The sequence below is a fragment of the Caretta caretta genome, chromosome 27 (genome assembly GCF_965140235.1).
Source record: "Caretta caretta isolate rCarCar2 chromosome 27, rCarCar1.hap1, whole genome shotgun sequence".
Lineage (NCBI taxonomy): Eukaryota > Metazoa > Chordata > Testudines > Cheloniidae > Caretta > Caretta caretta.
Genome location: NC_134232.1, coordinates 14,428,519 through 14,451,677, shown reverse-complemented (window position 1 = coordinate 14,451,677; position 23,159 = coordinate 14,428,519). Strand labels below are relative to the sequence as shown.

General features: G+C 56.5%; 1 protein-coding gene across 5 annotated transcripts in view; it reads left to right on the top strand.

Annotated features, from left to right (window-relative positions):
* Positions 1-16,131, top strand: part of JUP (junction plakoglobin) — a 50,669-nt gene extending 34,538 nt beyond the window's left edge. For all 5 annotated transcript variants that reach the window (XM_048829986.2, XM_048829987.2, XM_048829990.2 and 2 more), the window contains exons 3-15: positions 175-431; positions 1,295-1,533; positions 2,318-2,519; positions 4,016-4,160; positions 5,505-5,608; positions 9,548-9,886; positions 10,269-10,424; positions 11,049-11,168; positions 11,402-11,552; positions 12,169-12,290; positions 13,264-13,303; positions 14,099-14,256; positions 15,271-16,131. In XM_048829986.2, the coding sequence (XP_048685943.1) occupies positions 175-431; positions 1,295-1,533; positions 2,318-2,519; positions 4,016-4,160; positions 5,505-5,608; positions 9,548-9,886; positions 10,269-10,424; positions 11,049-11,168; positions 11,402-11,552; positions 12,169-12,290; positions 13,264-13,303; positions 14,099-14,232 (2,009 nt within the window). In that variant the 3' untranslated portion in view covers positions 14,233-14,256; positions 15,271-16,131. The remainder of the gene's footprint in view (positions 1-174; positions 432-1,294; positions 1,534-2,317; positions 2,520-4,015; positions 4,161-5,504; positions 5,609-9,547; positions 9,887-10,268; positions 10,425-11,048; positions 11,169-11,401; positions 11,553-12,168; positions 12,291-13,263; positions 13,304-14,098; positions 14,257-15,270) is intronic.
* The last annotated feature ends 7,028 nt before the right edge of the window (positions 16,132-23,159 follow it).

Genomic DNA, 23,159 nt, shown 5'->3' with positions numbered 1-23,159 from the left:
TGCTGTATCTCTTTACAATGTGAAGCACCAGCTCTTTGCGGGGCGTGCTGGGATGCTGACATTACCGGTGTCATTTTGTTAAACTTCTGCTCAGCTAATTGAAATCTGGAGGCCTGGCAGCGAACTCTGCCGAGCTTGGGAGTTTAACATTCCCTTCGCCTCTCCTCCCTGCAGCAGCAGACATGGAGTCTCAGCTGGCCATGACACGGGCCCAGCGTGTCCGGGCTGCCATGTACCCAGAGACCATGGAGGACCGGTCCCTGCTTATGACCACTCACATTGATGGCCAGCAGACCAACGTACAGAGGCTGGCCGAGCCGTCGCAGATGCTGAAATCTGCCATCGTGCACTTGATCAACTACCAGGACGATGCAGAGCTGGCCACGCGGGCCATCCCAGAGCTCACCAAGCTGCTGAATGACGAGGACCCGGTAAGGGAGCAAACTCTGCTCAATGCACGCTCTTGTCCGGGGCATGCTCTGGGACTCAGGCTGCAAACCTCCTAGCTGCGTGCTTGCCTGGAAGCATAGCTCTGGCGGGGGAGGCTTCTGCAACGTGCCTGGGACCTCAGAGGAGATCCAGCCAATGCTGACCAAAGCCCTTCTCCTTTGCCCAAGCACTGTGGTCACATGGCCCATCAACCCTGCTGTAGCAAGGGGGAATGTGACCCAGGGCAACTGTTTCTTTACATCTGTACTCACAGTTCCTCCCCTCCCTCTTCTGCCCTTTTAATACCTCATGTGAACTTTGCGCTCCTGGCGTTACCCCGGCTTTGGCCAGATGGCAAAGCAGGGCAGCCTGCACCCTAGTGCTGCGTAGATTCCAAGGCCAGACGGGACCGTTGTGATCATCTAGTCTGACCTCCTGTGTTAACAGGCCAGGGACCTGCCCCAAAGTAACTCCTAGAACAGATCTCTTGGAAAAACCTGTCGCATTGCACCCCTGGCTGCTTCTCTCGTCCCACCCTCTACTGTGTCAGAGCACCTGAGCCCTGGCTGCAGCCCGCCCTCCTGCTGCGCGTTGTGGTGCCGTTTTGTTAAATAGCCGCATTCGAATGCACTAGCTGTGCGGGCTCTCAGCCCCCTGAGCAGAGTCTTTCCCACCACTCTGGCCCAGCCTCTCAGTACGGTACAGAGGATCCAGCTGCCCCATGTGCAGTGCTAGCTGCCTGAAAGGGAGGAAACTTCTTTTGGCTGCTTTAGTGGGAGATTCAGCTCCCTCGCTGCTCAGTAATTTCCTGGTTCATAGCGTTGGCTGGGACCCCTCTCCCATCTGCAGCCTTCTCTCTCCCTAGGTTGTGGTCAGCAAAGCGGCCATGATAGTGAACCAGCTGTCCAAGAAGGAGGCATCGCGCCGCGCCCTGATGCAGTCCCCACAGATTGTGGCAGCCGTGGTGCGTGCCATGCAGAACACCAGCGACTTGGACACGGCCCGCTGCACCACCAGCATCCTGCACAACCTCTCGCACCACCGTGAGGGGCTGCTGGCCATCTTCAAATCGGGAGGCATCCCAGCTCTCGTGCGGATGCTCAGGTACCAGGCACCAACGTGCAGGTGTACAGAACTGAGCCAACAGGCTCTGGAGTGGCTCTCCCATAGTCTGTTCAGTAGGACAGCTGCTTGCTGTATAGGGTGGCTGGAAGTGGGAGGGAGCGGAGCCAGGGCAGGCGAGAGGCGTTGACAGTGCTCTGGTGTGGCCAGTCTGCTGGCATTGCAAAGCATGTTGTGTGATAACTGCCGTAGGGCCTGGTCAGTAGGCTGCAGGCTTAGCCGAGCCCGTTCCCTAGTCAAAGATGAATCTTTGCTTTCTCGCCTGCAGCTTGGAATCTCCTCTGCCGAGCTGGCTATGGAGCCTCCTGGCTTATAGCACTTCGCGAAATCCAGAGACTCCCTCCATCTGCCCATCCCGGCCATCGTGGGAATGCCACAGATGTCTGTTTTGGGCCACCCTGGGGGTTGCGTTCACCAGTGAGGTTTAAGCTGTGCTCGAGAAGTGCCTGCTGGGCTAGTGAGGAGCAGAGCTAGGGACAGTACAGTACTCGCTTCTGTTCCATGCTGATCCCGGGGTGGCTGAACTTTTCCAGGCACAGCACTTCAATGGCCACCTGCCAGGGGCCACACCCAACTGGCATAAAATGGCGCTGCCTGCAGCAGCCCTTCCATTCCTAATATGGAGGTGCAGTCTGCCAGAACTACACATCCCAGCATGCAGTGCCCGGTATCGCTCTGGGGCCTGCTTGTAACAAGCATGAAGGCGCTCACACATCTTCAGCCCCTCCTGCTGTGGCTTAATTCCCCTTCATGCTCTCATTCCTAGCTCCCCGGTCGAGTCGGTCTTGTTCTACGCAATCACCACCCTGCACAACCTGCTGCTGTATCAGGAAGGTGCCAAGATGGCGGTGCGCCTGGCTGATGGCCTGCAGAAGATGGTTCCCCTGCTGAACAAGAACAACCCGAAATTCCTCGCCATCACCACTGACTGCCTTCAGCTCCTAGCCTATGGGAACCAGGAGAGCAAGGTGAGCCTGTTGCCAGCCCTGGCTCCTTCATTGCCTTGTTGGTAGCATTTGTCCCGTGGCTACTAGCATCCGGGAGTAGGTGGGAAGTGGAGGCTGCTGTCAGTGGACGACCTGGTTTGCATTGTCAGCTTGTCCATTAATTAGAACCAGTGAAACTACTGGGGTGAGGGCGAGGGTGGAAGGTTCAAACCCTCCCTTGCTGCACAGACCCCACCTTGCAGTGCCCACTAGCCTGGATACTTGGTGCCGCAGCACTAAATGCCATGATAGCTCAGTTCCAGCAGAGGAGCGGTTCTGGCCCAAACTCCTCAGTCCATCCTGCTCCCAGTAGCAAGTTCAGCTCTCCTGCCAGACTTTTCTGTACTCCTTCCAGCCTAGACATGTATTTATAGTCTTAAAGCAAGACCCTCTTTTCCCTACTCCTGTGTGACCGTAGTTGTGTGTAAACACTCCTGACCAAGGCTTGGCTGCCCGGAATAGCACCGAAACGCAGCAGTCGGTGCCAGCAGATCCTGCCTGCTGCGTGTGCGGCGGAAACTGGATCCCCTGTTACGGCTGCCAGAGAAGTTACTCTTACACTGAAGAGTAGCAGACCCTCTGGGCTGGTAGTTAGGCCGTGTCTACACTACGGCAGCATCGTCATGTCTACACCAGGAGGGAGTTGGGAGGGCTGAACTACGGCACTCGGGTGGAATTTCTCATAGCGCTGAGCGCTGTAGCCATGTTGACCCTACTGAGTCTAGACCAGGCCTACGTCTTAATCCTTTTAGGGTCGGGGTGGCTGTTCTGGGGGGGGCTCTTGGAGTTTGGGGGGAAGCTGCACTGAATTTGCTGTGCACCTAGTGCTGGGGGCCGTCCAGTCTCCTGTCCTGTGACTTTAATCCTGAATGTTTGAGTCAGTTTTAAGTTGCACAAATGGACCTGCAGATTGTCCTGGTGCCCTGGTTGTAGAATCATAGAAATGTGGGGCTGGAAGGGACCTCAAAGTCAGGTCCAGCCCCCTGCACTATGGCAGGACCACGCAAACCTAGACAGTCCCTGGCAGGTGTTTGACCACCCTGTTCTTAAAAGGCTCCAGTGATGGGGATTCCACAGCCTCTCTGGGAAGCCTGTTCCAGAGCTTAGCTACCCTGAGAGTGAGAAACTTCTTCCTAACATCTCACCTAAATCTCCCTGCTGCAGACTAAGCCCATTATTGCTTCTCCTACCTTAAGTGGACATGAGCTATTGATCCCTGCTGTCTTTACACCAGCCCTTAGCATGTCTGCAGACTGTTCTCAGGTCTCTCTCTCCCCATTCGCGTGGAGTTGAACCCAGGAGCTAGGGTCCAGTGGAGTCAGGAGAGCGGAGCAGATATTCCAACTAATGCAGTAGCGCCCCACTCGGTGGCTTAAATGCAAATGTTAGGGATTAATCGGAGTTCTCCGGCGGCACCTTATCTCTGTGGACACCTCTCGTGGCCCCCTCTGGAGGGCTAATGCTGCTTTCTCTTGCAGCTGATTATTTTGGCCAATGGGGGACCCCAAGCCCTGGTGCAGATCATGCGCAGCTACACCTACGAGAAACTGCTCTGGACCACCAGCCGGGTGCTCAAGGTCTTGTCTGTGTGTCCCAGCAACAAGCCTGCCATCGTGGAGGCTGGTGAGTGAGCCCTGCGAAGGCCGGGGGGTGGGCCTGAGATGGAGGGGGCTGGTTCAGACTCAACAGCTGGAGCAAACTAGGCTGTGGCCCTTTCCAGGCACCACTGGATACTTGCTCTCTTCCAAGGCACGTGGGCTAACGTGAGGTGTGGAGCTGGGCCCTGTCTCAGCCTCTGGGCCAGCAGGAACCAGCAGCATCCTGCTCCTACTTCGGTGTCAGTTATGGTTCGAGAAGTCCCTGAGCTGCTCTGTAATGGAAATAAGCTGGTGCCTCGTCCTTGAGGGGCTGATAACGAACCACGCTCCTATTCAGTGAGATGGGATGTGGATTTAATTGCCATTTGTTATGTCACTTTGCTTCCAGCTGTGCTGAGCTGTTACTCTTAATGAGGCCTTCATCAGAGACCCTGTCAGATGACAGTGTTAATTGTAACATCCCAACACTTCCCCTTATTAAGGTTCCCAGCTCTCCCATCCCCTTCCATTGCAGTGAAGTTAAAAAGCACCTCCAAGAGGTCTCCCTAAACAGCACCTGTCCCACACTGCTCACTTCCACGTCCCCTGTGTGACTTCCCATCCTGGCAGCATCCCCAAGCACTCGCTGTGTGTTTGGTCCCTCTAGGCTTCCATACAATTCTCTAGAACTTTAGTGTTCTAACGCCACCCTGTTAGTCTCCTCTACTCCTGTCAGGATGCTACCCACACTTCTCACTCGCTCGAATGCCACGGAGTGACAGTCTGTCTTGCCACTTCCCTTTCCATGTTGGCTGGGTCTCTGCTCCCATGGCCTGTCACCTGTTTCCAGAGAGCTCATCTGGAGGAGGGGCATTTCCAGGAGGTCGTAGCGACTGGTTCCTCTGGGTGCAAAGACACCTCTGACGGGAGGTGGGCCTGTTTGCACCTTTACTCGAGTTGCAGGGTGCTTTATGGAGTGGCCAAAGCAGTTGCGAAGCTACAGGAATGGGTTAATCTCTGATTAGTGCCCTTGTGTCAGGGCTGCCATCCCAGCTTTGCCATGAGTTGGGCACTCATACTCTGGCTTCTTACACATGCTAGTGGAAACTTTTTGAGGACAAATGCGAGTTGTTTTTGCTTAGGTTTGTGCAGACATGTGCTTCTGGGGAAGAGCAAGGGGGCAGAATTGCTGCTAGCCCTGCTGGCCAGCTGTGATGCTGCCTTTGTCTCTCTACAGTACAAGGAGAGATGGTGGCCTCAGACTTAGTGTTGCAAAGGGCTGTCTGAAGAGCCCAAACCCATGTGTAGCCGCTCACATGCTTGGATGGTGCTGGGCAGCTCGGATGTTGGGGCTAATTACAGCTGGGCTGGGCTTTGTTTCTTCCCTCAGGTGGCATGCAAGCTCTGGGGAAACATCTGACCAGCTCCAGCCCAAGGCTCGTACAGAACTGCCTGTGGACCTTGAGGAACCTCTCTGATGTGGCCACCAAGCAGGTGAGTGCACAGGAATCCAGCCATTGTAGAAGCCTCAAATAAGCATTTCCAAGGCCTGTTCCTGAATAGACGGTAGAGCATTAATCACCTGTCTGGTGCTCTGTGGGGATACCTGATCTTAGCCTGTTCTGCACTGAGCCCAACATCCAAAGTCCAGAGGGGATGTTCTTACCCAGCTTTGACTCCAAGGAGCAGCTCCCTTCACAGTCCTGTTGCAATGGCTTAATTTCCATGGGGACAGCAGGAAGTAATGGAAATCCTAGAAATGTGGGGCTGGAAGGGACCTTGAGAGATCCAAGTCCAGCCTCCTGCAGTGGGGCAGGACCAAGTAAACCTAAACCTCCTCTGACAGGGATTTGTCCAACTTGCTCTTGAACACCTCCAGTGACAGGGATTCCACATTCTCCCATGGAACCGTGTCCCAGAGCTTCTCTGCTCTGAGAGTTCTTCCTACTATCTAACCTAAATCTCCGGTGGTGCCAAGTGAGCCCATTACTTGTCCTACCTCCAGTGGCCATGGAGAACAATTGATCCCTGTCCTCTTTATACAGCCCTTAACATGTTCGAAGACTATCAAGTCTCCTTTGCTCAAGACTACACACGCCCAGATTTTTAACCTTTCCTCCCAGAAAACCTCCCAGGTTTTCTAAACCTTTGGTCACTTTTATGGTCTTCTCCTGGGCTCCCTCCAATTTGTCCGCAGCTTTCCTAAAGCGCGGCGCCCAGAACTGCATACAGGACTCCAGCTGGGCCCTCACCAGTGTCGAATAGAGTGAGACACTCACCTCCCGTGTCGTTCATATGTCCCAGAATGAGGTCAGCCTTTTTCGCAGCTGCATCACATTGTCTCAGATTCAGTGTGTGACCCCCCTAGAGCCTCCAGATCCTTTTCAGCAGTAATTCTGCCTAGGTGGCCATTCCTCAGTTTGTAGCTGTGCATTTGCTTTGTTTCCTTGCCAGCTGAAGTATTTTCCACTTGTCTTTATTGGAATTTCATCTTGTTGATGTCAGTCTAATTCTCTAATTTGTCCATTTGTTTTGAATTCTAATCCTGTCCCCCAAAGTGCTTGCGGCGACTCCTAGCTGGGTGTCCTCTGCAAATCCTACAATCACACTCTCCACTCCATTCTCCAAGTCATTTAATGAACCTAGTGAATGGTACCGGATCTAGGACTGAACCCCGCAACACCCCACTAGATACGTCTGCCGGTTTGACAGTGAACCATTGATAGCTACTCGCTGAGAACAGTCTTTCAGCCAGCTGAGCACCAACCTTTATAGTAATTTTATCTAGACCCCAGTTCCTTAGCTGGCTTATGGGACTCTTATGTGAGACTGTCAAAAACCTTGCTAAAATCAAGGTACATCCCATCTACTGCTTCTCCCGTCCACTGGGCCAGTTACCCTGTCAAATGCTGGCTTCCTAGTGCTCAGGGTCTCCCAAGGGCGCCTGGGGCCTCTTCACACCAGGATGGCAGTCTGTGCTCTCCCTGCCTGTGTCTGACTTACACTCCATCTCCAGGACCCAGTGGGGAGAAGGCGCCCCCTGTAAGTACATGCTTCTGTGTGCTGCCAGCCCATGCACCGCACCCACAGGGGTGGGGCCAGGAGTCTGGCGAAGGCGTAAGCCATTCTGTGTCAGCACCCTTGGAAAGGCGTCTCCCGTGTTCCCCTGCTGCAGAACCGGTGCTGGGGCTTGCTTCTGACTTCCCAGGGCTGGTGCCAGATTGTTCTGACAGTCAGCGAGGAAGCCATTGTTCGTCAGGCTGATGGTATTTGTGGAAGGACCGTGGGAGCGTGGCTGGGGAGGGTGGGGTGGAGTCCGGACAAGGAAGGGAGCAGAAGAGTCAGATGCCCCTGAAGTTTCACCAAGCTGCTTGCTTTGACATCCAGGGTTCCTCTTCCCCCACCCCTTCCTTTCCACTGCTTCCTGATGTGTTCCCCACATGGTGCTTGGCCTGACCCTCCACATGGATTAGGATCTGATGCAGCGTGGAAAGTATTTGGGATCGTTTCTGGAAGGCATGTAACTCCGTCTCCAGTGAGATTAACAAATGAAACATTTGGTGTTCAGGCTCTGCTAAATAGCAAACAGGGGAATGCAGCTTTGTCTACTGACTTAACTCCTTTGCATCCGCTGTCTAACCAGGACCCAAGACCCCACCCCCATCTCCCACTGTCCTTCTGGCTATTCTTAAATCCCTCAGTCCTGCCACTAGTGACCCCCATGATCACCCACAGTGCGCGTGCTGGCTTGTCATACTGCTCTGAACAGCTGGGGATTGTATCACTTGCATGTTTCCGGCAGGGGAAACCTGGCGAAGATACTAAACTCCTAAGTAAAGCTGCACATGTCTGGAGTATCTGTCACTCATGCTGTCCAAACAGTGCAGAGAGCTAGCTATGGTTACAGGAGTCTAGAGGCCTGGGACTCTTGTTCTAAGAAAATATTGCAGCGAGCAAGACTCTTACTGCATTGAGACACCCTGCTTGAGTTGGAACAATAGTTGGCCTTTGGCATGAGGAAGGGTTGTTGAATTGTGCATGTTCTCGGGCCTGCTGGAGTCCGCCAAGCCATCGACCCAAACAGCACAGTTTTGGGGGCCCCAGAGGGAGCCTGGTTCCCAGGGGAAGGAGCGCATCTGGGTGGTACCTTGTAATCTTCACTCTTTGAGGAGTTAAATGGGCAGATCTCAAGTGTGACCAGATGATAAACTCCCCAGCTTCCTACTGCATGCTCCAACCAGGGTTTGAGGGAGAGCAGAGAGTGGGGGGGATAGAGTTGGCAGCTCAATAATTCTCCTTTGTGAGGGCCCTCCTGGAAACATTTCCACCTGCCAAGGTGTTGCTGTCTGCTTGATGTTCCAGCCGATCTCTTCCTCAGTCCCAGGGGTGCTCTGCCCTCTACAAATCTAGTCTCCCTGGCATGAGGTGGGGTGAACGGGCTTGGTTGGTGCAAATGGTGTTCAGAGGAACACTAGTCTTTCACCATCTGCCCTTCATCTGTACAATGCTCTGCATTGTTTTTACTAAGCAGTTACGTGACCTTCAAGGCTGTGTCCCGATGGGTGCACAATTGGGGTTCTGAATCCCTGATGCCTAATTATCATGTTCCTCTAGCTCGCTTGGGGGTGGGGCCTGGAGCTCGCAGGACCTTCTGCAGTGACACGCGTGTGGTCCTCTCCAATGAATCTGTCCAGTGCTTCTTGTGCCTAGGCAGCAGTGTCGACCCCTCCCGTCAGCATGCTCTGACACAACACTTGCTAACTTCACCTTACCGCTCTTTAAAGTTACAACTCCTCTCCCACTCCAGCCTGGCACAGTCTGCCAAGGTTCCCTAATGCCAGAGCTGCCATCTACCTGAAACCGGCTCGCCAGGCTAGCTAAGCGTTCTCGTGGCACACAGAGATTGATGTCTCCAAAGCACTGGGCTGGTGACTCTCAGGCCTACTGGCCTGCATGGGTCAGGGCCATTCCTAGCTGGCACTGCTGCGAGTTGGCATGAGCGCTCCTGTGCTGCTATAGTGTAGTGTGTGGTGAATCCGGTGACGCAGGGCGTCCCGTGACACCACCACCCTCCGAGCAGAGCTCCCTGTAGTCTGAAGCGGCCCCTTAGGCAGAGAGTTATGTTTTTGGAGGTGGGGGCAGAGGACTCCCTGCATGGAGGAGCCTGCTGTGATGTGGGATGGCTCAGCTGTGTGAACAGACAAGCAGCTCTGCTTCCACCTTATCAAGCAGTGGGGCAGGAGGGAGCAGAGCTCTGGGAAAGGGCCTGGGGCTATTTACGATGCAGCTTGTGGCTGCTGTAGAGCTGAGCCCAACGAGGAGGGGACAGGCTGGGCCTAGTCCATTGTCTTGTCCATGCTGCAGTTGATGGCCTGTGTGAAGAGGACAGGTGTGACGTCTTGCTTCTACTGTCACCTACTCACTGTTCTGTAGGAGGGTCTGGATGGCGTCCTCAAGATCCTGGTCAACCAGCTGAGCTCAGACGACGTGAACGTGCTGACCTGCGCCACCGGCACCCTCTCCAACCTGACCTGCAACAACAGCAAAAACAAGACCCTGGTCACGCAGTCCAATGGGGTGGAAGCCCTGATCCACACCATCCTGAGAGCAGGCGACAAGGAGGACATCACTGAGCCGGCTGTCTGCGCCCTGCGGCACCTCACCAGCCGGCACCCGGAGGCAGAGATGGCCCAGAACTCGGTGCGGCTCAACTACGGCATCCCAGCGATCGTCAAGCTCCTCAACCAGCCCAACCAGTGGCCGCTGGTCAAGGTAAAACTGCAAGAGGGGCTCTGGAGCGTCCGTTGGGGGAGGGCGACGCTGGGGCTCAGTTGAGCTCTGCCTGATGCCCAGCGAGCCACGCTAACCTCCCCCCGAGCTCCCTGTGGAGGAGAGGGAACTGGTTTGAGACGTAGCGGCTGGCGCTAGTGAGCAGGGAGCTGGGGCGGCTGGTTCTGAACCCCCTGCTGAGTGTGTACAGAGCCGGCGCAATATTGGCTTTGCAGCTGGGCTTGTGCCGGGGACACGGGAGGTTAAACGCAAAGTTCTGCTCCTGGCATGTCCAGTCCCTTTCTTGAATGGAGGAGTCCTGAGCACCTACAGCTGCTGTCTCAGCCAGTGCCCGGTCTGATGGCCTCATCCTCCTCTCTTCCAGGCCACTATCGGTCTGATCCGCAACCTGGCCCTGTGCCCGGCTAACCACGCCCCACTGCAGGAGGCTGCCGTGATCCCTCGCCTGGTCCAGCTGCTGGTGAAGGCTCACCAAGATGCCCAGCGCCATGTGGCAGCTGGCACGCAGCAGCCGTACACAGTAAGTACAGATGCGGGAGGGGCCAATGGCCAAGCTGGGGAGCGCCTGCCCGGTGGGGCCTTTCCCTGTGTCCCAGGGATCCTGGCGCACAGGGCGTTGCTCGGTTGGCTTATTCTGGAACGAGAAGCCTCCACTCGGCCCCTGGACACCCACTGGGTATTGCCCTGGCAGCTCCACGTGCTGGGCCTGTGGGTAAGGCTGCTGTAACTGGGCCGTAGTCCTGGACATGCAGCGCTCCAGCAGCTGCTCCTGCCCCCTCGTGACTGCGCCTGGCAGCAGCAGCAGCCATGTACGCGCCAGAATGGAAGGTGATGCAGTCAGCTCGCAGGAAGACATGGCCAGGCGCTTCGCGCAGTGCAGCAAGCATGAGGGCCAGGCCCTCCCCTCCATCCCATACAAGCACTGGTCTCTAAGCGGATGCCACTTGGTGTTCAGAGCGCCCCCTGCTGGGTGATCCCTGGAGGACGTAACTACTCTTGTCAGCTGTGATGAACCATTGCAGCCAGGCAGGTGGGAGGGCGAGGAACCTCTCTGTCCTCCCTCCGCCCATGTACCACACCCGTTGTACGGTGCTGTGCGTTCACACCTGTCGTCCCTTGGTGCTGATCACTGCTCCCTTTGCAGGATGGAGTGAAGATGGAGGAGATAGTGGAGGGGTGCACAGGAGCCCTGCATATTCTGGCCCGGGACCCAATGAACCGCATGGAGATCTTCCGACTCAACACGATTCCTCTCTTCGTGCAGGTTGGGCTTCGGGTTGCAGCACAAGGCGAAGGGGAGGTGGGGTGGTTTCGGGAGGCCCGGGGTGGCTTGTGGCGGTCCAGGTGGCTCTGAGCCCCAGTGCATCCGATTGGCACGTGCAGTAGCTCCCTCGGGGGGTGGGTGAAGGCAGCCGGAGAAGCTGGTCTTGAGCAGCCCTGGCTTGGCTTTGCTTGCGGTGCCAGGAGTGGCTCACGCTGCTTTTCCTCCCCCGACAGCTGCTCTATTCCCCCGTGGAGAACATCCAGCGGGTGGCAGCTGGAGTGCTGTGTGAGCTGGCCCAGGACAAGGAAGCTGCTGACACGATTGATGCCGAGGGGGCCTCTGCTCCGCTGATGGAGCTGCTGCATTCCAGGAACGAAGGCACAGGTGAGCCGAGCCAGCTGGAGCCAGGCGCTTGGAGCTGGAACTCCCAGCGGGGCTCGCGCCAAGCTGCTCAGTCGGCGCGTTGGGCAGGCCCTGGTTCTGTTCCGTTCTCATCAGCTTCTCCTGTTCTGCTGCCTCGGGGCTGCCGCCATCTGGAGCGTGGGGGCTGTAGCATGCCCCCACCAGGACGCCCTAGCCAGCTGACAGGGTTCGACTGTCTCCTACGCTCGGCACCCGCTCTGTGGCCCCCTCTGCCATGCACAGGGCTGCAACACCAGAATGCACTTAAAGGAAGTGCCCTCGTTCCCTCGACATTCCTTCTCACACTAGGCTCCAGCCCCGGGGCTTGGGGGGCGGGAAGCACTTAGCAGGAGGGTGACGGTGCACAGGCCCTGCTCCATGAAACGGCGCTGTGGCCCCTGGGGCTTGGAGGCTCTCGGGACGGTGCCGGCAGAGCTGCTGTGGCAGTCCTGTGGCAACAGGAAACGTAATTAAATGCAGAGCCGCCCACTGAAGTGGAAATCATTCAGCCATCTGCTCAGAGAGGAGCGTGGCTCCCTCTGCCATCTGCTGGCATTTAGAGGTTTCCTCTTCCAACGTTCCCCCCCTCTCTGTCCAGCCACCTACGCCGCAGCCGTGCTGTTCCGCATCTCTGAGGACAAAAACCCCGACTACAGGAAACGCGTCTCCGTTGAGCTCACCAACTCCCTCTTCAAACATGACCCTGCTGCCTGGGAAGCAGTAAGTGCCTGTCTGTATGGGGGTGGGGTCGGGCATGGCTTTTCCTTCTAGAACTGTTCAGGGCCAGCTCATGGTCCTTGGTAGCGATGCAGGAGCTCTCCCCTCCCCCTGAGCTGAGCGCTCTATTTGGGCGCTAACGTCTTCCATGAGATTGTTCTCCCAGTGCCCTGCCCACGAATGGGGCTTGTACCCAGGGTGTCTGGGAGGCCGCTCGGCTCCACATGTCCCTCCGTGGCTCAGAGGGCCCAGGGGATTCTAGTGGAACTTGGGCCAGGAAGAACGTGAGCCACATCTTCCACTTAGCCCTGAGCATGTGACCGTCTGCAATGGGGAGGGTGGGGGCAGGGGCAGGGCACGGGGGTGCCTGTTCCTAGGTGGGAGGGGTTAGTAAACGGAGGGCTTAATGCTTGTACTGGGGAACTCAGGGCTGGAACATCTAAGCTCCATTTAGAAACTGGTCCAACATGATCTGTCCACAACCCTTAAGTCTCCCTGCACTGGGGCTGGTGGGCAAAGGGGGCACCATGGGAGCTGGGTTTCCTGCTGCTGCAGGCATCTTGCACTGGCACAGAATCCTGGCTACAAGTGGCCTCCTGGGGCTGCAATCAGCCCGTGAGCTGGGCAGATGGGGGTGCTCATGCAGCATCCCCAGGTAGCACAAGCCCTCCGCTCCTCCCCAGGAGCTGTGATTCCTCCAATAAAACAGCTCGGCACTGGTACCAACCCAGAGGCTCCATGAGCCTTCGTTCCAGCGTCCCAGCTCCCAGGAGGGAGCTGACCAGAGACTGCAGGGAAGCTGCTGCCATGGCTGTCCCAGCACCATAAGGTCCTGTTACCCTCTTCTCAAAAGCCGTTGCTGCCGGGAAAAGCTAATTCTCCCCACGTGCGTGTTCCAAGCACCATGCAAAGGCTGGCCCCAAACAGCCCTTGTGTCTCTGCGCCCTCGTGTTACCTGTGTGTGTCTCCTCCCTAGGCGCAGAGCATGATCCCAATCAATGAGCCGTACCCGGAGGGTAAGTGCTGGGCACGTGCTTAGTGCAGAAACCACCAAGCTCGGCAGGGCCGGCGTGTGCTGCCAATACCTGCCGGGGCACCAAACAGTGCATCTGAGCTGGGGGCCCTGCTGGGCCACTTGGCCGGAAGCGCCCGTCAGGTGGCTGTAGCCTTCTGCCTCCACTCCCCAGCATGGCATGGCTTGGGCCCCGTGTACGTCTGGCTGGCCGGGTTTTAGTGTCCGGGCACAGGAGAACTAAACACTGGGCTACGAACAAACGCCAGGCTCCAGGTGACTGGCAGCGTGGCATTGCCATGCTCTGTACATGGAGACTAATTTCTCTGCTCCCTCCTGGGAGCCCCAGCCTCACTCGAGTTTCCTGAGCCGTCCTGCTTCCAGTTCAAGTCCTGTCAGCGTCCGCTCCCCTCTGGAACGTCACGTTGCAGGAGAGCGCGCTGCTGCCTGTAGGCGAAGTGTGTGGCCAGGAGCTTTGGTGTCGCCCCGGCCAAGGCCAGCTGGGGCTTTTATTCCTCCTGCGTCAGGACACGAGCCAGCCTCCAAGGGGGGCAGGAAGAAACTTTTCCCTTAATCCATATCTGGCCGTGTTGGGGTCTCCTGCAGTATTTGGTGCTGTTGCCTGTCAGGCCTTGGGCTTGATGGACCCGAGCTCTGATGCAGCCTCAATGGCCGGGAGGGCAGTTGTAATGCTTGGATGGGAGCTGGGGTGTCCCCACCTGAGCACAGAGCTGGTGCTAATTCTCCGCTCAGTGGCTGGCATGCGGGCTAACGGCTGCCCTCTCCCCCTGGTGGCTAGATATGGATGCTGGGTATCGTATGTATCCGGGTGATGACCCCTTGGACATAAACATGGATATGGACGGAGACTACCCCATGGACACCTACAGTGATGGCGTCCGAGGTCACTACCCTGAACACATGCTCGCCTAACCCGCTCCTCAGGCACTGCACAAGGTAGGACCACCACTGCCTTGCCTGGCAGGGAGCCCAGCTGGGACTGGGAGGAGGGACTGTCTTGACCTGGGCAGCAGTGTGGGGATTGTCCTGCTCGTGTCTGAGGACAGAGGAGGATGGCCGTGCCGAGCTGTGGCTGGATAGCTTGGCTTCTGGTGCACAGCTTTGGGACTGCTGGGCCTTCCATGAGCACATCTACTCTGCCAGCATGTCCTTCCCCACCTCTGGGCTCCTGGCATCAGTTTGAGGGCTCCAGGCAACTTTCCACCTCTAGGCAAGAGCCCAAGAACTAGGGCCAGGCAGGGGGTTTGATGGGTCAGTGGACCCCAAGCAATGAAGAAAGCTCAGGGCAGAGCCTGGGGTGAGACTCCCAGGGATGGGACATTCCCCGGACCCGTGAGAGCTACGGGATCCAACAAGAGGGCAGTAGATGAGCTTGGCCGAGCTGCAGTCCACACACCAGTGGCTGCTGGGATGAAGGGACCACGTGCGGGTGAGGGAGGGGAAGGGTTGAAGAGCTGAGGGTCTGAGGTGCATGACCACTGCCATCCTGCTGACCAGCATTTCCACTGCTCCTGGCTGCTTGGGGACTCTGGGGAAATGACCCCTTCTGCCCCCTGGTGCTAGCTCCAGGCAATCTCCCGGTACCGAGACCAGTGCACCCCGCACAGGAGGTCTCCATGCCCTCCCAGCCCCTTCCCCATGAGCCGGCTGTGGGTAGCTGAGTTAGTTTCCTCTCGTTCATTGTTACAAGGGAACAGTGGTGTGGGAACCATTGTACAGCTGCCTGCAAATATGGCCAACCCATGGCATAGCTGCCTGCCCTACCCTGAGACAGGGCGGAGTAGGTGAGTGGGCTAAGCCAGACTTCCCCAGGCAGCCCAGGACTGCCCCTTCAGCATGCCTTCCTCCTTGGCCAGCCTAGCCCCAGAGAACGATCCCAGACTCTGATAGACCTGCTGTTCCTCCTGTTACACCCCTATCAGCTGTCTGACGCTGTCCTTCCTCCTACAGGTGTGTTGTCCGGGCAGAAGAGGGTGGCTCCAGAGATGAGCGCTTGCAAGAGGGACTTGGGAGACAGAAGTGCCTGAGACCAACTTTTCCATTCCCACCAGAGGCTTTATTTTTAGATTTTGTTTTGTTTTTATTTCTTTTTTGCTGTGGGTCTGTGAAAAAGGCCCTTTCCTCCTGAGATTGCTTCAAACACCCTCCAGCCAAGCCAAGATACTGTTTCTGAAGCTTTAAAACACGCGACTCCCGCGTCATTATCCAACTCCATTGGCATGACAGTAATCGTCTTTTCTATAAATATATATTTCTTTTATTTTTTAATATGGTGCATATGGCTTTTGCTGTCTGATTTTAAGTTCATGCTTTTTAACTTCCCACTTCCTGTTCTGTGTTTAGTGTTTAACAAAAATAATCTAACATTTTAAAATGAGCCTTTTGCTTTCTACAAACTTTAAAAATAGCAAATCCAGTGAGTTTGCAGAAAACAAAGGGTGCTGTGTTTTCCTGGGATCTTTGTTCTAGCCCAAGGGATGTCAACAGCTTTATTCCTTCCGATCAGACGTGGGTGAACAGAATTTCAGTGCAACTGTCCTTACTATAGAGGAGTGACTCTAACCACTAGGAACTGTCCTTGTATCAATCTACTATTGAACAATTTAATCTGTCTCCTTTCTGGTGAGTGGTGTTTCCTTCCCCTCTTCCCTTCTCTTCATGCATTTTTAAAGCGACTCTAGATCTGATGGCTTACTGCTTCTGTTGGAAAGGGATCGATGTTCTTGGAATGTGGTTCAGGAACTGAGGATTTTATTATTTCTGTAAGTTTTTTGTATAGACCAAAGCAAAGAATAAAACACCCTAACCCCATGTTGCAGTGAGCTGGTTCTTCTACTTGCGTCAGCTCCTGGGCCGTTGGCATTTGTTTGGAAATGGGTGTAATGGGGGCCACCTGGAACTGGGGTACCACTGAGCGCCCTGACCCACCAGCCTGGGCTCCCTTCTACACTACTGATATTGACAAGCTGACAAGCTCTCCAGGTTTCAGCCTGCATTTTCACTAGCATACATACAGGTAGGGACTCGCCCAGCTGCAGTAGGTGCAGGCAGGCTCTTTAACCAACCCCTGCATGGGAAGGCTTCAGCTAGGGCACCTCCCAGTTCCTAAGGCACACACCCCCTCTAGAGTATAAATGCAAAATTATGCCATCTTGTGCTGCTCAGGGACCTGTACAGCGTAAGCTTATAAAATTCACCCCCTCCTTCAATGTGGAGAGGAATATGCAACAGCTTTCTTCCCCTGAGTTATGAGTCCCACACACTGGTTTTAGATAAAAGCAAAATAAAGTTTAACTACAAAAGAATTTTTTTAAAGTGATTATAAGCGATAGCAAACAAATCAAAGCAGGTTACCTAGCAAATAAAAAACACAAACTAAGCTTAATATACTAAGTAGATTGCATATGAATAGCAGATCCTCACTGGAAGTGATGATACAAGCAGGCTGCAGATTCTTAAGGGGCAAGCTGCACTTGCTTACAGCTTGGAATCCCTAGGTGTTCCCTTTAGCCTGGGTCCAGCATTTCCCCCAGTTCAGTCTTTGTTCCTCAGGTGTTTCCAGGATTCTTCCTGGGTGCAGAGTCAGTGAGAACAATGATGATGTCACACCCCTGCCTTATGTAGCTTTTGCATATGGCAGGAACCCTTTGTTTCAAAGTGTGGTTCCCATGCCAGTCAGTGGAAAAATACTGACATCCCAAGATGGAGTCCGGCACCGGTGTCTCCTCTCCACTGCCTCTCGTGGCTCATGTGATGAACCCTGGGGAATAAACATGCTTGTTGCCAGCGCCAGCTCCCTGGTTTGATAGGACTGAGGCAGGATGGAACTGCAATAGCCTGGGTTAAAAGAGCTGGTTCACTGCAGTCTAACTTAGCTGCCGTGTTCTGTGGGACAGGCAGCGAGAGGAAATGTTCCCACCAAGATGCCAGCTGGCAGCTGCTGCCTGGGACTGCCTGGTGAAGGTGTGCCCGGGTGCCGGAGGATGGAAACGAGCTATTCGCAGTTACCACAAACAGAGCGGCTGCTTGCAGGCGCTGTGCTGACGTCTTTAGCTGGTTCGCAGCGTGGGGAGTTGGCTCTCGGTGGGGATGGGATTAGGGGCTTTAGAGCAAAGTGCCCAGATTTAGGAGATGGCATCCCTACCCAATCCCCCTTCGGGAGTGATTCTAGGGGCCGTGGTCAGCTTGAAGTCTACGATTTCCAGCAAGTCCCGGAGTCCCCCTGCTAACCACTCATTGCTGAGCTGGGGCTTCGTCTCCATGAATGACTCCTGCAGTTCCCCATCTCTTTTGGTGCCAGGGAAGAGTGGGAGAACTTCGGGCAGCACAGCAGAGGAGGGCTGGTGCTGCTGAGTGGCCCCGGGGAGCTCTGCCTTTCCTTTTCAATGGAAAAAGGGGAGACGGAGGTCGGAGCCTGGAAGAGGCCGTAGGAGCCAGATGAACTCGGCAGGCAAGGTGCACTTTTCATGCAGGGCACTTCCCACCACCCCACCCTTGTGGTGGGGCCCCCATGGCCCTTGCCTTGCCCCTGCTGCCTGAACTGTTGTAGGCAAGGGGGATGATGCCAGGGTCTCTCCCCTCCTCCCTGCGGTGTTGCCTTGCAGGGTTTGCGTAAGCCAAGCCAGGGCAGATCTGCCCTCAGCGCTGCAGTGTGTTCCAGCTGGGTCGGGGTGGGGAAAGGGAAGAGGGCACTGTCATGTGGGGGCGTTCGTGGTGCAGGGGGACACAATAGCAAGGCCCCTGCTTCCTCGTGCTGGCCATGGTCTCTCGGCCGTGCCCTCTGTGTTTGGTAAACTTGAGTGGTGTGTAACATGGGTACTCTAAATACGTGGGTTTATTCTCCTATGGCCTAAGTCCTACCTGGGCCTTAACAAGGGAGGGTCAATGAGCAACATGCTCTCCCGGCTTCACCCCAGCTCTTCCCATTCGCTAAGACCTGCTGTCTTGCCAGGCCCCGACCTCCATGCTCACCTGATCTTGCCATGGAGGGTAGGGAGGCCGGCAGCTCGGCACTGTCTCGGCCGCTAGTTGGTGATGGATGGAAGAAAGGTGTGAAGTACAATCTCTGGCCCCAGGTTGTGCATGGCACCAGTGTCTGCTCGGCGCTGTCCGGTGAGATGCAGGCAAGGATTCCATGGCCCATGCCCCAGGTCTGGGGAGAATAGGCAGCTGAGGAGGGGCCCATTCTTTCACGGCTCCCCCTTATCCTTCCCTCCAACCCTCCCCCAATGCTGGTCCTAGCCCTGTCTGTGCTGTAGCAAAGCCCATTTCACACAGCCCACAGTGAGACGCTAATCAGCGGGGTCTACCTGCCGCTCGTGCTCAGCCCCATGGCTGCAAGCTGTGATCAAAGGCAGCGGGGAAGGAAGTAGCAGCTGTTCCAGTCTTGCTCCTGACATCAAACCCTCGCTCCAGCTCAGCGCTTTCTGCTGACTGGACTCAGTATTTTGCCTTGGCCAGGAATGAAGGGGGCGGGAGAGAACGAGACAAGACTGCACAAGGGGGGGAGCTCGCGTGTAGCCGAGGGGCTGCTGGACTGGGTTCCCCACGCATCTCGGGGAGTGTATGTGGCCTGGGGGTAAGCAGAAGCCTGGTACGCAGGATGCTTGGGTCCCATGACCGCTGCCTGACACCAGACCTGTCTCTTAAGCTGTTGGCTGCCCCTCCCCAGCTGGGTGTGGGCCTGAGGCTATCCCAGCACTCAGCAGGGCCCAGGTGTCCCTGCTTGTGCCTTAGTTGTGCCCCTCCTGGCTCTCAGCACCCAGGGGCCTTGTCTGCTGCTGTTAATCGCAAAGGGAAGCTGCTTCAAGGAGACTCCGTAATGCCCCTTGGTTCTAACTGGCAGGACGGGCAGGGGCTGCCCCACCCTGGCCACTCTATCCCACCTGCTGCTCTGGGAATCAATACTTTGGGGCAGTGGTTACTAGGAGGCTCCCAGTGAGGCATAGGGTTGAGACCCCAAAGTGGGGGTGGAAGGGGAATGAGCCAGCATCCTACAAATCCCATATCCTGTGGCCTGGCCTGGTGCTGAGCATGGCAGCTCTGCCTGGCCCAGATGCTGGCTGGGTGTGGGAGCAGGCCCACCACTGCTTCCCCTGCTCTGACTGCCCCATGGGCGGCCATGGGGCTGGGTGGAATGAGCATCTGCCCGCTCAGACTGAGTGGGGCCAGGCAGGTAGCCCGGCCTGGCAGCCGGGGCTGAGTGTGGCTCTGTTGGATGCGGGGCAGGGTGGAGGGATTGAAATCCTGCTGCTGAGCACAGCCCTGCAGGCCCTGGAGGAGACCCCAGCCTGGCTGTGCCACAGGGACGAGGCCTCGTTTCCTGTCTCATTACTTCCCAGGACCAGGAAAGTGCCAGACACCAGTAGGCTGCCTGGAGCATGAGTGGGAACGGGGGGGAGCTAGGAGATCCCTGAGCCAAGAGCTTCCAGGGGGCGGCTGGCCAGGTCCTGGGCGTGTGCACCCCCTGCTCTCCCCTCCCACCTGCAAGGAGACCCCAAAACTCCCAGCCCTGCTCTCACCACTGACCCTGGGTTTGTTACAGTTGCAGACAGTCAATGCTGCGCAGCCCCTGTCTCCACTGGGCCGGCTTAGGAAGCTGAGAGGCCAGGAGCCGGGCACATTGGAGGTTCCACCCACTGGGGGTTGCTGTAGGCAGGAGCAAGGCCCAGCTGGCACTGTTTCCCCCCCGGGTGAGAGGGGAGGGGAAGTAGCCGGGCAGGAGGGACCTGGCTGGGCTGAGGACTAAGGGAGAGGCAGGTTCTCTTGCTGGGGCTCCTCCTCTTGGCCGGTGCCAACATGCTCACCCTCTCTTGGCAGATCATGCTGGGGCACGTTGATGCCTGGCGTGGGGCTGGCACAACCCTGCCCTCCTCCGAGGCTGCGAGTACAGCGGGGAGATGCCATTGGCCAGACATGCTATGCCGGGCAGTGCTAGCCAGGAGCTGCTGGAATTTGCACTGAATTTTCACAAGGCAGAGGCTTGGGGAGGGAGTTGCCGGGGCTGTTCCTGCACTGGCCACAGGGGCTCACTATCGAGCCTTGGCCAGGAGCCTGGGATGCCTGCTCCCCCCACCTGCCCCCTGGAAACTCTAGTGGATTTATCAGCTCTGCTTCCCTCCTTGGCTTTGACCATCTCTGGCCTTTTACTGCCACCTCGTGGAGGTTTATGCAGCCCAGGCTCCGCCGTGCAAATGCGTTGCATGCAGCTGGCACGAACCAGCCTGGGGTGGATGCTGGCCTGGCAGGTGCCAACCTGTTCCGTGCCTGCGGAGGCCGGGTGGTCCAGAGCCGGCACTGGGCATAAGCAGCCTAACAATTGCTCAGGGCCCCGGGATGCTCAAGGGGGCCCCCATTCACTTTTTATTGTGTGTGTGGGGGGGGAGGGGACACAAAATATTCCTGCTTAGGGCCCCCAGTAGGCTAGCGCTGCCTCTGGGGTGGGCCCTGGTGTTACAGGACTTTAGGGCCTGGGGTTCAGTTCCCCTCTGTGCTACTGATGCCCGGTGTGACTATGGGTGATTCCTTTAGCCTCAGTTTCCCAGCTGTAGAGTGGGGATAACAGCCCTGCCCTACCTCCTGGGGGGGCTATGAGCATAAACCCTATAAACAGTGTAAGGTGCTTGGTCCCTATGGGGCTGGGGCCAGATCAGAACCCAAGACGGCCAGGGAGCTGGAGGCGGCTGGTGCCGCGGTCACAGCCCTGGAGAGTGTTTGTGGCATAAGCAGCACCAGGCGCGATTCCCCAAGGGCACCAGCCCCACCCCTGGCCTTACCTGGATCAGCCTCCTCCCGCACAGGTCAGGAGGAGGCACCTTGTGGCTCGCAGCCCCGTTTGCCACAGCTCCAGGCCACTCTGGGACCTTCCCAGCGAGGACCAATGCAGGGCAGTGAAACACGGAGCCTCCCACATGCTGTCCCCGCTGCTGGGCTTGCACGGGGGATAAGGAGCCGGGCCCCCCGTGCATTACTGTGGCTTGTCGGTAACAAGAGCATGTGTGGCTGGAGCCAGAACGTGCTGCGCCCCCTTAGCATCACCTGACTGAATCTGGCTCTCCTCCAGGCAACAGGGAGTCTGTGCTAGCGAGTGACCCGGGCGTTCGCCCTGGGGGAGCCTGCCCGTCCCTGGGCACCAAGTGTCTGTAAGCGCTCGGAGCAGGGGCAGTTGGTGTCAGCCTAGCTGGGGCGTGAGCCCTGCTGGTGACAGGCACATGGTGCCTGGGGTGGTTTGCGGAGAGTGGAGGGATCCCAGGTGCTGCTCTGCTGGCTGGATCTTTGGATGCTTTTATGACCCCCCCTCCCCCACCCCAGTCTTCACCACGTGACTCCATTTCAGCATCTGTTCACTGAGGGGCTCGAAGGGAGAAGAGGGTCTTGGGCCAAAGGAACCCGCTCAGCTCCCTCTCCTCCTCTATCCCTTCCCTCAACTCTGAGCTCCCGCCCTCCCCGCCCCAGGGACTCACCTGCCCCACCACCATCTCCTGCGTGGGCACTGCTGCCTGTCACCCCCTGTGTGGTATTCTCCCTTCACTGGGTGTCTGTGGTCTCAGCCTGTGCAGACAGCAGAGAGAAGCCAGCCTAGTGAGGGAAGGATGGATGGACAGGATCCCACACCTGGCTCCCTGTTCCTTTCAGGATCCAGCTCAGTCTTGTCTTCAGCCCCCATTCCCCAAACTACCTCCCGGACCCTGTCTTTACTCCTTTCCCTGCTCCCTCTGCCTTCCCAGCTGGTCTCGGTCCTTTCACCTCACCCCACCCTCCTGGTGCGAGACCCTTCTCCGCCACAGCTCCTATCACCTGCAAACACCTCTCCGCATCTGCTCTTCATGCATCAGCTCTAGGCCAATCCCAGCTGACAGCTGCTCTCATCCCCTCTCTCCTCTCAGCACTGGGAGGGTTTTCAGGGCATGTGGATCCCTGGGGAGGGTTTTCCCTGACCAAGCGAGGCCATAGCTGGGATTCAGCGACGGGACAGGATGCTACACCAGAAGGAAGCAGCCAGGTCTCCCAATCCATGTATCCGAGAGCTCCCAGCTAGTCCCAGTTCAGAGTAGGTGAAACAATAATAAAAACAGCGAGAAGGGAATTAATCAGGACATGAGCCAAGGACACGCTGTGTGTCTTTGTCATGTCTTTGCACTTGGGCCCTGTCTCAAGCCCCTCCCAGGGACAGCTGCCTGATGGCAGCTGGTTACATTTGATACAAGGAATCCCCAGGGCTGGAGCCCCGCTGGCTGAGCTGGGCTGAGAGCTGAGTGTGTTTTGCACATAAACGGAGACCTCTGTATTAACAGCCCCCGCCCCACACACTGCCCCTGTGGCCAGGCCCTTGCTGCTGGGCTCTCTCCCCAGCTACACAGGGTCAGGCCTTGGCCCGGCGTTGGGAGTCTGCCAAGGTGTGACTGACAGGAGCTCACTTCCCTCTAGGTCTGTGTTGGAGACTCCACCCGTCAGGTGTCTGTCTGGGGGAGGAGAGAGGCTTTCGCCTCCTTCCCCTTTGCTGTTTAAATTGGGTCTAGCTGAGTGTTTTACTTTCTGTAGGAGGAGAGATGAACAAGACTGTGACTTTCAGCTTGGAAAGGAGACGGCTAAGGGGAGATATGACTGAGGTCTATACAGTCATGACTGGTGTGGAGAAAGTACATAAGGAAGTGTTGTTTACTACTTCTCATAACACAAGAACTAGGGGTCACCCTATGAAATTAACAGGCAGCAGGTTTAAAACAAACACAAGGAAGTATTTCTACACACAACACACAGTCAACCCGTGGAACACTTTGCCAGAGGATGTTGTGAAGGCCAAGACTATAGCTGGGTTCAGAAAGAACTAGATAAATTAA